This window comes from Dendrobates tinctorius, unplaced genomic scaffold (genome assembly GCF_039654945.1).
Source record: "Dendrobates tinctorius isolate UK_male_01 unplaced genomic scaffold, ASM3965494v1 ptg000250l, whole genome shotgun sequence".
NCBI lineage: Eukaryota > Metazoa > Chordata > Amphibia > Anura > Dendrobatidae > Dendrobates > Dendrobates tinctorius.
The window spans coordinates 19502418-19514883 of NW_027361917.1; the positions used below are offsets into that span (position 1 = coordinate 19502418).

The window sequence follows — 12466 nt, forward strand, 5'->3', positions numbered from 1 at the left end:
GATAGGCAATCCTTGTATGTGTTGCGTTTGTCGAACAGCTGCAAGACATGCAGCCGTGGGAACTCAAACATATTTTTCGATCACTCCGAAGACTCACGGTGAGCATTGGTAGTAGGGAAATGTCATCTCTTCCTTGGATCATTTAACAGCATGTAAACGACAGACATTGCACACTCTTCACAAAGGTCCATATTCCTACAAATTCCTACATATGTGCAAAAATCTAGGTGCAGTTAATATCTAACAGTTACTATAGGAATACATAGTAAAGAATGAAATGCAGGATTAAAAAACAAAAACACAATTCTGAGAAGAATGTAAAATAAGCCTTTATCCTCACACATATGAGTATATATTTTTACAAAATGTCTGTATACAGAGTGCAGGATACAATCATAACTTCAGTGGGGGGCTCCAGAGTTGCACGGGTATATAAGCTACGTACAATGATATTGGTTATAAATCGCCATAAAAATCCGCGCAATGACTAAAATGACTGGATCAGTGATCGTTGTGGGAAATGTCACTGGAAGAAGGATTAGAGTGAAACACATGGCTAGAAGGCGGCAGATCTGCTCCACGTTCCCCTCAACACCCCGTGGAAGGATTGGGACACAGCGATAGCCACAGTTCAGTCTTTCATGGATTCAGGTAGTAGAAAGCAGCTATCCATTTTGGAGCTTCTGGGCTCAGTCCAGGGCAGAAATGGCTTCTTAGAAATAGCTCTGCAGCGACTCTCCCAGAATGGTTTCCAGCTGCTTGATTGCCTTCTGACACTGCTGCTCCACCTCTTCACATTCATCTAAAAGAAGCGAGATCACGTCAGACAATGGGGTCAGAGTAATCAACTATGTGAAAGCTACACAAAACAGAAGCAACAGTATTAATGGCAGGAAGCGATGGCCGCGTCATCTTCTGCCAGCTCTGCTTAGCAAACTGCGTGGTCAGCCATACACTAGGAGTCAGGCCCGGCTGATGGCAAATCCAAGGACAAGCAAGTGCTAGTAATAGTGACCCTTACTAAATAAGTGCACACCACTGGAAAGTGCTGTCCGGGTACAAATGTAGGGTCACAGCTGTATGTTAAAATGGAATTGTACACAGCTTTTCATAACATGGTGATAAAAAGAGTTTGTGGCTATTAAAATGGTTGCACAAGATTAGAAAAACTGCTGTATTTCTGCAGAAACAGCGCCACACCTCTCCCCAGGATGCATGCAGTACTGCAACTCATCTCTATTCGCTTGGTTGGTGCTGAGTTATGATACTACCCATAACCCGAGGATGAGGGAAGTGCCGTTTTTGTAAACAAGCAGCCAAGTTTTTCTAATCCTGGACAGACCCTTAAAGGGACTGTCAGCATAGAATGACTGTTGAAACCAAGCACAGGCGCTTGGTGCTTCATGGCAGGGCAGATCATTTATATACACCTTCCAAACTGCTTGGTTTCCCTCTATCTCCACCTGCCAATCAAAGAAGAGGGAGTGGAGATAGACGGAATACGAGGAGGTGGGAAGGGTTATATAAATGACCGGCCCCGCCGTGAAGGCACCGAGCGCCTGTACTTGACTTGAACAGTCATTCTGCGATGACAGAGTCCCTTTAAGAGAGCCTGTCATTGTACATGTAGTCCGATCTGTAGGCAGCGTGGTATGGAGCATGAGAAGCTGAGTAGAGTATGTAGGCTCGGTGGGATTTAGTACAACTCACATGTTATTCATTGAAATCCATGGTGTTTGTATACATGAGTCCAGTGGGCAGTCCTACTAGTCCTTTACATGCTCAGTCAGGGAAGACTGTCAATCACTGACTAGCACCGCCCACTGGACTCATGTATACTAACACCATGGATTTCAATTAATAACTTGCCAGTTTTACAGACCCTTTTCCCACAAGAATGTATATTCAGTCTGACCAGCTACTACTGCTCCGATCCATCCTGCCTGCACAGCAAATATCATTTGCAACAAGACAGGTTCCTTTTTAAACATTGGGATCTAAGGGGTAAGGTTTCTCCTTGTGGAGAGTAACTAGCCAGGTCTCGCATGTGAGAGTGAGGAGACTTATATGCCATACATGGTACTCTGGGAAATTAAATCTGCAAATTTCTTCTTCAGAGAAGAGGAGGACTAGAACTCCAGTGCCACCTGTTGGAAGTGGCAATCCTAATAGTCAATATCGACCTTTAACAAGCCTTGTCATATGATTTAGGATGCCAGGTCTGGCTTGTCTCCCTCCACAAGGTGAAACCTTTCCCCTTTAGATTCCAGTCTTAAGCCTCTCATACCGCCAAATCAGATCTCACACTTTGCACTGACGAAGGGCAACACACAGAAACACTGTCTGCAAAATTAAATTCTGAGTTGGCTATTATCACAAATCATATGACAAGGCTCGTTAAAGGTTAGATAATGACTTTTAGGATTGCTGCTTCCAATAGGTGGCGCTAGAGTTCTTGTCCTCTTCCTCTCTGAAGAGGCATGTTTAAATAATGTGACATGCTAGTTATCAGAATTACTTCATGAATGCAAGCAATCCAGTGGTGTTGGGGAAGTTACATTTCTCATCACTGCCCTACAAGGCAGCCAGCAGATTATATGGTCTGGAATAAAAGCAGCCTGAGAGTGCTGATAAAAAGGCTATTGGGGAACCATAGTTAAGAATTTGAAAGAGACTTCAAGATGCAATTTTTTCTATGAACACTCCACTCAAAAGTCTAAGACATGACCCCATGACAGAAGCCAAAGTGCCAGTACATCTCAAACCGTGACAGCAGCTTGGCTCCTTTCGCACAATATTAATAACAATATTGTGATTACCAATAGTCACCACTAGGGGAGCTCACAATAGATTTTGTTTTAGTTCGTTATATGGCGCCATTAATTCCACAGCGCTTTACAGACATCATCATCACTGTCTCCACTGGGGCTCACAGTCTACATTCCCTATCGGTATGTCTTTGGAGTGCAGAAGTAAACTGGAGAATAAGGAAGAAACCTACACAAACAAGGGGAGAGCATACAAACTCCTTACAGATGTTGTCCATGGAGGGATTGGAATCCAGGACCCCAGTGCTGCAAGGCTGCAGTGCTGCCCCTCTAAATACTTATACAGCTCTCACTGAAGTCAATGGCTCCTGCCAGCAAAGTGTTTGCTGTATTACTGCTCTGCATGGGATCTGTGACGACCCTCCTCTAATCCAGATGAGCAGACAATTATAATTCCGATTAAAATACTCCTGATTACAAAACAGCGGCACATCCAATTATCCGACATATATATGGGTATTCACAATACTAGACGCCATACCTTCCATGAGTTCTGCCAGGAAGGGGATGGACTCCGGCAGCAGGACCATGTAGTTTTCCCGCAGTTTTTCCACCAGTTCAACCAGGACAAGCAATGCAGCAAAGCGAACCTGACAATAGATGAAACATATCAGTAATGGTAACAAGAACGCCTGACTTACCGTGTGCCACAATGCCATGTAACCACTGAGCCAACGTGCATTGTATTTTATATTCTCATAGAAATGCGTTGTGATGGGGATGATCACTCAGTGGTGTGCCTAGAATCCGTGTGCAATCAGCGGAAAGTGATCTGTGTTTATACGGTGGAGTAAGGCTACTTTCACACTAGTGTATGGCAGAGCTGCGGAGGGATGCGGACTTCCTCCATGAAGCTCCGCCCACTGTCTCACCTCCTCTAGTCTGCTCCGCCTACGTCTGCATGCGGCCTGCGTACCTATCTTATCTTTAACATTGGGTATGCAGACTGTGCGGATGTGTCCGCATGCATTGTTTTGACGATGCGGACGCATCCGCATACATCCGCACGGCCTGCGTACCCAATGTTAAAGATAAGATAGGTACGCAGGCCGCATGCAGACGTAGGCGGAGTTGACCGGAGGAGGCCTGGCAGTGGGCGGAGCTTCATGGAGGAACTATGCAGCCCTCAGCAGCTCTGCCAAATGCTAGTGTGAAACTAGCCTAGGCTCACAGTAGTGGTGGCTACAGGCAGGTGGTCCTTATGATTTATCTCTATTTTATGCATTGGTTCGTATTAGATAAATAGATCTCTGACCTGTAGGAATATTTATTGAGAAGTATTTGGTGAACATTTCCCATTTTAAGCATTTATGGCTTGTCCACTAAGCTTCTTGGCTGTTGCATTGGCTTTAACGGGGAGGTGGCCATGGTGCTTGCTCAGATGTTTGCATAACTTTCATAGACCTCAATGTAATGTAAGCACCATCTATTGAATGCAATGCCTCAGAGAAGAGCAGTCCTTTAAGGGGTTGTCCACTACTAAACACACACACACTTACTTTCTGGACCAGCACCACTATAACAATGTCCGTTTAGAATCACAGCGCCAACATCGCAGAAATGGCACCGGTCCACAAGATATGTATGTGTTTAGGTTTTTTTTTTTTTTTACTTTATGCGAGGCACTGAAGGAATTAAAGGGAATCTCTCAGTAGAATTAACCCTCATATGCGATCTATATGGGTATGCAAGTCATAAGAAGTAATACACAATTTCCTTGATATGTAAAGGAGCTGTTCGAGACTACGGGCCAGACATGGATCTCCCTGAGAATCTGCCTCCAGAGATTATTTTACATGAGAGGAGGTGTTACCAGTGAGACATGTAATGACTGACAGACTGCTCTCCTGACCTACGTCTCACAGTAGTAACACATTTTTTCATTTAAAGAGAATCTGTCACAAGGAAAACTGCTATTACCCTGCAGATATGGAGATAATCTGCAGGTTAATAGCCTTAATAACTTGCCCAGCGCCTGCATTTAACACTCTAGGGAGAAAGTTGACTTTCCCCCAGAAGGCATTTGGGTTTCAGTGACAGGAGCGGCGCGGGCTCAGTCACCACTCTGAGTATACAGAGCGGCGGCTGTAACCACGCCACTAGCACTGACTGACACTGGCTCTGCATTAGGGCCGGCTGTTGCAGATACAACTGCCGCTCTCTGTACAAAGAGTGGAGAGTAAATCGGCGCCACCCCCGTGACTGAAACAGGAACACTGCTGGGAGAATAAACTTAATTTTCTCTCTGCAGTGTTCAGCTAAGTGCAGCAACCGGGCAGATTAGCAACCCTACTAATCTTCAGATTAACCTCATATCTACAGGGTAACAGTGTTATTCCTGGTGACCGGCTCCCTTTAAAATACGATCTGGAGTTAGAATCTCAGGGAGATCTATGTCTGGCCAATAGATCTCAACAGCTCATTTACATATTAAGAAAAAGATGGATTTCTCTGGAATCAGACATTGGATCGTATATATCAAGGTATCGTTTTAATCAGATTCCTATGAAGGACATATAGACGGCTAAGGAGGGTTGATCCTACTGACAGATTCCTTATAAGAATAGATAGTCCAGAAGTGGACAGCCCCTTTAAAAATGTATTTAGCCATTTGCTATGCATCGGACTACAATTAATTGCTTATTAGTTTTCTTCAAGAAAAAGGTGTACATTGTAATGAGCACATTATCTGACATCTCTGCTTCTGGGAGACTCCTGGAATATTTCCATACAAATTAAATCTTTGGATATTAACGAGATTTCTCACCTTAGGAGACGAGTGGCGCATCTTTAGAAGTATCTGGTAGTTGAGTGGTTTCCACAGGGAGTCATCCGCCATAGCAACAGAGAACTGAGCAATGCAAGGAACCAGACTCTGGCTGACTCTCATCTGGTACTTCTCTTCTCCTCCAAGCACATTCTCAATCTAATAAAAGAGAATTATGTAATTTAATCACGCAAACATAAATCATGTGGTTCCTGCTTCATTTTCTCTGCCGGTGTAAAGAGTAAAACTATCAGCAGCAACAGAGAGCGGGCGGAAACAAGAAGTGCAGAACGTGATGTAGGGAAATACCTGGTCCACCAGGGGCATTAGTAGTGCCTCGGCCCTCTCCTTGCTGACAAAATGCTGCGTGTCATATAGGAACAGTTTGTGCAGACAGTTCAGTACAAACTCCAGAAGAAGGCAACTTTTCTCATTATAGTCATCAGATCCAAAAAAGTCTTCATCTATATATAAAAAAAAAAATCACAAAAGGTTATGAGGGCTGCAGGCAGCTGGTAAATAAGCACCAAACATACAGCTGTACCGTTCTGATAAATTACTAACTTGCCAACAACCTAGATGGAACGTGTCATCTGAAACTGAGTTTTAAGAAGGGTTTATATTTTAAACAGAAGTAGATCTACCATGATGGATGGGGGGGCGCTGCTGAAATAATTCAATTCTTCGCCAGTAGTGCATCACCTTTCTCTTTGTTCCTTAAACTACAATTCCTCTTTTCCAAGTGATATTATTCTCCTTCTCTTTTACCCATTTGATCCTTCTCCACTCAGGTGTCTATCATTTGATACCTCACTGCAGCCCTCCATAAGCCTTTCCTACCATTTATATACAACTCACCATCTATCTTCTCACTCGCGTCTTTTTACCTTCATTTCTTAGTTTTTTCATCCCCCCCCACCTCAATACACTATAATTCCGTTAACCCTATCACATCACCTTCCCTAGATTCCAATCCCAATTTTTATCCTCCATCTCCTTTTCTTTTCTTTTTTCTTCCTTTAATGTTTCTGCTTTTCTCCTCTGCCTTTCTCTTTTTTTTAATCCCTCACATTCCATCTCCCTTTCCTCATGCTATCACCTCTTCATTTCTTTCACACTTCACCTCATTCCTTTACCACCTTTTCTCTTGTTTTTTTTTTGTCTTTTTTGACCATTACATTGTCCCTTTGTTCTATTGTACCACCACTCTCTACCCATTTGGTAACGCCCTGCTAGGCGCTCCTCCGGCTTTTGGCACCCATTTTAGACTTTCCATACCCCCTTATGTATTGCATTCTGTATATGCCATTTGTTGCTCTTGAAAAATGCATGTTCCGATGCTGAAGTGCGTAGATAATAAAAACCGTATCCACTGATGGCAAAGAACCATAGTTTTCAGCAGCCAATCCGCCATGGTATATCCACTCCTGTTTCGCAGCTCCTGGGGGATGTCTTCTCCCCAGCAATGAGGCGCCAGCAGTTGATAGCCATATCTATTCACAAGTTGTGCCTCTCACCACCCTCAGGCGAGATCCACCATATAACACACGCACCCTCCTCCTTACGGTATCACCTCAAGTTTTGTGCGCTTTGCTCCCTAACAGTATATCTTAGTTTTTATTTTAAAGGGGTTGTCCACTACTAGAAAAACCCTTTATAAGCTAAATGTTCAGCTCCGATAAAATAATAAAGCCTATACTTGCCTCCTGTGCCAGCTCCGTTCCAGCGGTGTCGGAACTTGCGGTTCCGAGGCTGTGATGCGGTGGAATGACACGTGATGCCCGGCGCCCAATCAGCGCTGGCGTCACTGTCTCCGACTTCGGACAAACTGAACATGAAGAGGAAGTCCAGGATCAGTACAGTCCTGGCTTCCTCTTTATGTTCAATTCGTACGAAGGCTGGTACAGTGACGTCAGAGCTGATTGGGTGCCGGTGTCACAACAACCGCATGAGACCCCAGGAAGAGTTCCAACATGGGAGGCGAGTATAGGCTTTATTATTTTATCGGAGACAAAGAGTTTATGAAGGGGTTGTCCTGGTAGTGGACAACCCCTTTAAATATATATTTATAAGAGAGTGTCAGTACATAATAACAGTTCAAACCAAGCGCAAGCACTTGGCGCACCCTTGGCAAGTCCAAACAATTCACTACAACTTCCTACCTACCTGTTTTCCCATCTATCTTCGCCTTTACCTTCCTTGATTTACAACTCTGGCTTTTAACAAGCGTAAGTGTAGAGAGAAAGGCGGAAAATAGGTAAAAAGGTGTACAGAATGGTTTGGCAATGCCAAGGGTGCAACAAGTGCCAGTGCTTGGTTTGAAAAGTCATTTAATTTGGCATCCTTTTTATAACTGGTTATTTTTTTCACTTTCCATACTATAATCTATGTTTTTTAAATTATGTCTGAAAATCTTTTGATTTTCACTGTGCCTGGTATTGGGCTGAAACCTTGTTCTGTAGAGATTACTTCTCACAGGCAATATTACATTTAAAGCTAGGACCTATATAAAAATTACTAGGTATAGCAGCATTCATAACAGGTTATGGTCACAGTTCCACCCTCCCTGCACAAGGATCTCTGCACAGTTTACAGAGCATATCTAGAAAACGCTCATACAGAAGTCCATGTGGATGTTATAAAGCATATCTCTGAAAGTTATTAAGAGCCAGGGCAAGGTGGCAGCTTCTGTAACCAGGTACAAAAACAAATTCTATAAAATTATAAAATAAAAAAATATTAGAAACCAAGAATATTTCATAACATTCTGTCAAATGTTAAATAATATTATAGTGATATGGCGAGGAGGATCTTATAGGAATGTAAGTGCACAGTGACAAGGAATAAGCCATACCATGCTGAATACAATATAACATACCCGTTTTCATTGTGTTCGTCTGGTTTAATAGCTCGGCAAAAGGCTTAACAAGGTGACCAGCAAACAAGGTAAAAAGTCCTTTCAGCTTGTCAGCAATGCAATCAGCCAAGCGGCAGAAGGTGAGGAGTCGGTCCTTTGAGGATCCCTCCGTTTTAGACCAGTCGAAAAGCTGTGAAAAATAGAACACAAAATAGGTCACAAACTATTCCTGTTTAAAGAATGTTGACATATTCCATAGCATTATAAGAAGATTGTCACCATCCAACCAGTCCCTGGGCCAACTGGGACTTGTACATTATGGCCAATCTATGTCAGGGAGCCAAGGAGGAAACGTGCACATGCACAACATTTTATATTTTGCCTTACCTTAAAGAAAAGTGGCCTAAATGTGGCTTCAGAAAGCTTCATGACCATGATGAGAAAACAGTTAATGATATGTCCTTCCGTGGTGCCTAATTCTTCCAGAGCACTCTGGAAAAAAAAATAAAAAAAATAAAAACCCAAAGTGTCACTTGTATGACCAATATCTCACTTTTTTCTAATATTACATAAGCAGGTTGCTTCACATCAGACAGGTGGTTGTGGGCGCCACACAGAGAAGTTTCCAGCTTTTCCTAAATATTAGAATTACCTTGGGATGTTCTGCTCTGTAATCCAGGGCTTTCAGGAAGAATGTGGTCAGTTCTGACTGATGAGATACCAGCTGCTGCTTCTCCATTGTTGCAATGTGTTCCCTTAGTATGTCCATTAGGGATCGAATGCATTTTTCCTAAATAGAAAAACAATGATGCCTCTTTAGCAAACTGATTAAAATGTACAAGATAGAAAATGTTGGCTAAAAATTAGATTGAGCCACCAGAACCTGCTCCTTTCAAAATGTCCGGGTCAAGAGTTTGTACAGATTGGTCTCCTTACAAAGCAAATGTAGTGTAGACATGTCTAGAGCCTTGTTTCTCCAAACTCCAGTCCTCACAGCCCCCAACAGGTCAAGTTTTCAGGATTTCCTTAGTATAGCCCAGGTGGGAGAACCTGCGGCAATTTTCAATGCGTTAACAATTCTATCACCTGTGCATGATGTTCTGGCGGCCATGAGCACTGACCATTAAGGCATTAGAAATTGCCACAGGTTCTCTAAACTGTCCTGAAACATGGATTTTTGTGATAACTCACCATAAAATCCTTTTCTCCGAGACGCTCATTGGGGGACACATGTACTGTGAGTGTATGCTACCGCCACTTGGAGGCTGACACTAAGTGAACACAAAGAGGTTAGCTCCTCCGCCGCCGCATACACCCTCGTCCCGATTGCGGGCGGAAACCAGTTTAGTGCAACAGCAGTAGGAGAACACAAAAAAAAATATCAGCCTTAATGCAGATAACAATACGTCTGGAAAGGAACCACCCTAACATCAACAAAAATGCATATTAATTAAACAAACAGAAGTCAACTTGGCTAACAGGGTGGGTGCTGTGTCCCCCAAGGAGCGTCTTGGAGAAAAGAATTTTACGGTGAGTTATCACAAAAATCAATGTTTCTCCTTTGTCTCAGTGGGGGACACAGGTACTGTGGGACGTCCTAAAGCAGTCGCTGGGTGGGAAGTTGACTCACCGATCCAAGCTACATGCACCTCATGTCTAAAGGTGTGCCACCGCTGCTTGGAGAATCCTTCTAACCAGGCTTGCATCTGACGAAGCCTGAGTATGTACATTGTAATGTTTAGTAAAGGTGTGCAGGCTGGCCCAGGTTGCTGCCTTGCACACCTGTTCCGTCGAAGCCTGGTGCCGAAGCACCCAAGAGGCGCCCACTGCCCGAGAAGAGTGTGCTGTGATCCCTGCTGGGACCGGCACACCCCTGATGCGGTAGGCTTCCTGAATAGTTAGACGGATCCACCTGGCTGTGGTTGATTTTGAGGCTGCGAGTCCCTTTCTGCGCCCCTCGGGGAGCACGAACAGCGAGTCCGTCTGGCGAAAGGGTGATGTCCGCGACATGTACCTCCTGAGTGCTCTCACCAGGTCCAATGTGTGAAGAGCTTTTTCCACACGGTGTACTGGTGCTGGACAAAACGAGGGCAAGACAATATCCTCATTAATGTGGAATGAAGAAACAACCTTCGGCAGAAAGGGGGGAGCTGGTCTAAGCACCACCTTATCCCTGTAGAAGGTGAGCAACGGTGCTCGGCAGTATAGGGCCGCCAACGCCGAGACTCGCCTAAAGGAAGTTATGGCTACAAGGAATACCACCTTCCAGGAAAGGTACGACAAGGAAATATCTTGAAGAGGTTCGAATGGAGCTTCCTGCAGCACACTCAGGACCAGGTTAAGGTCCCAGGCGTCCAGGGGTGCCCTATAGGGAGGTACCAAGTGGGAGACTCCCTGAATGAAAGTTCTCACCTGCATATTGGTAGCAATTTTTCGCTGGAAAAGGATGGACAAAGCCGATATCTGTCTCCTAAGGGAGCTCGGGGCCAAACCTGAGTCAAGGCCCGACTGGAGAAAAGCTAAGATGTTGGGGATAGAGAATGTCAGTGGCGAAAAACCGCGATCTCGACACCAAGTAAAGAAAACATTCCAGATGTGATGGTAAATTCTCGCCGAGGTAGGCTTCCGGGCACTAACTAACCATTGTAGAGACCACCTCGCGCCCAAACCCCGCCTGGGTCACCAAGATTCAACGGCAATGCCGTCAAACACAGGGCCCCTGAGTTCGGGAGGAAGATCGGGCCCTGGGACAGTAGATCTGGGCGCTCTGGCAGTCGCCATGGGACGTCGACGAGCAGCAGCACTAGATCTGCGTACCATGCTCGACGGGACCAGCCTGGGGGCCATCAGAATCGCTGGAACCCCTTATGTTTTGATCTTCTTGATGACCCTCGGAAGTAGTGGCAGCGGGGGGGACAAGTATGGAAGGCGAAACTGGTTCCATGGCTGAACTAACGCATGCAGTGCGATCGCCCGTGGGTCCCGAGACCGAGCGACGAACATGGGTATCTTGGCGTTCACCCTGGAGGAGATCAGATCCACATCCGGTGTTCCCCACCGTTGGCAAATCTGCTGGAAGACTTCGGGGTGCAGAGACCATTCCCCGGACACGACACCCTGCCGGCAGAGGAAGTCCGCCGTCCAATTTTCCACACTCGGGATGTGGACCGCCGATATTACCAAATGGTTTCTCTCGGCCCAGTGATGCACGTGTCCCACCTCGCGCATGGTTGCCCTGCTGCGGGTGCCCCCTTGATGATTTACGTAAGCCACCGCTGTGGCGTTGTCCGATTGAATCCGGACGGGGCGTACTGCTAGAAGGTGCTGAAAATGTTGCAGCGCCAGCCAGACGGCTCGCATTTCCAACAAATTGATGGGGAGGTGTGCCACCTGTTGCGACCATTGCCCCTGGGTCGTGTGGTGGCAAAAAACTGCTCCCCAGCCGAGGAGGCTGGAGTCGGTTGTGACCACCAGCCACTGATCTGGGGGAAAGGGGTACCCCTGAAGAAGGGAGGAACTGATCGTCCACCACTCTAGTGACTGTCTGAACTGAGAGGACAACCGGCACCGATGATCAAGCGTGAAGGGGTTCTTGTCCCAAGATGACAAGAGGGCGTTCTGCAGGGTGCGAAGATGAAATTGGGCAAACAGAATCGCTTCCATTACTGCCACCATCTTCCCTAGTACCCTCATCCCAAACCGAATGGTGTGAGGGACTGGTTGTAGAAGCTTCCGGACTCCTTGCCGGAGCGCTAGGGCTTTGTCTTGAGGGAGAATTACCAACCCTCGGGAGGTGTCGAAGATCATCCCTAAAAAAAGAAATCCTCTGGACTGGGACAATGGATGATTTCTTCCTGTTGACCAACCATCCTAAGCGAGAGAGGGTATCCAGCGTGATGCTGACATTCTCCTCGCATGCCCGAAATGAGAGGCCCTTCACCAAGAGGTCGTCTAAGTATGGCAAGACGACTATTCCCCGAGAGTGTAAGATGGCCATGATGACTGCCATAACCT

General features: G+C 45.5%; 1 protein-coding gene across 1 annotated transcript in view; it reads right to left on the reverse strand.

The window, feature by feature from the left end:
• Nucleotides 1-311: 311 nt before the first annotated feature.
• HEATR1 (HEAT repeat containing 1) overlaps nucleotides 312-12466 on the reverse strand; it is a 117952-nt gene continuing 105797 nt past the window's right edge. The window contains exons 39-45 of the mRNA XM_073557504.1: nucleotides 9105-9242; nucleotides 8840-8944; nucleotides 8474-8642; nucleotides 5905-6059; nucleotides 5596-5754; nucleotides 3310-3418; nucleotides 312-802 (exon numbers count right to left, since the gene is read on the reverse strand). Coding sequence (XP_073413605.1) covers nucleotides 714-802; nucleotides 3310-3418; nucleotides 5596-5754; nucleotides 5905-6059; nucleotides 8474-8642; nucleotides 8840-8944; nucleotides 9105-9242 — 924 coding nt within the window. The 3' untranslated portion in view covers nucleotides 312-713. The remainder of the gene's footprint in view (nucleotides 803-3309; nucleotides 3419-5595; nucleotides 5755-5904; nucleotides 6060-8473; nucleotides 8643-8839; nucleotides 8945-9104; nucleotides 9243-12466) is intronic.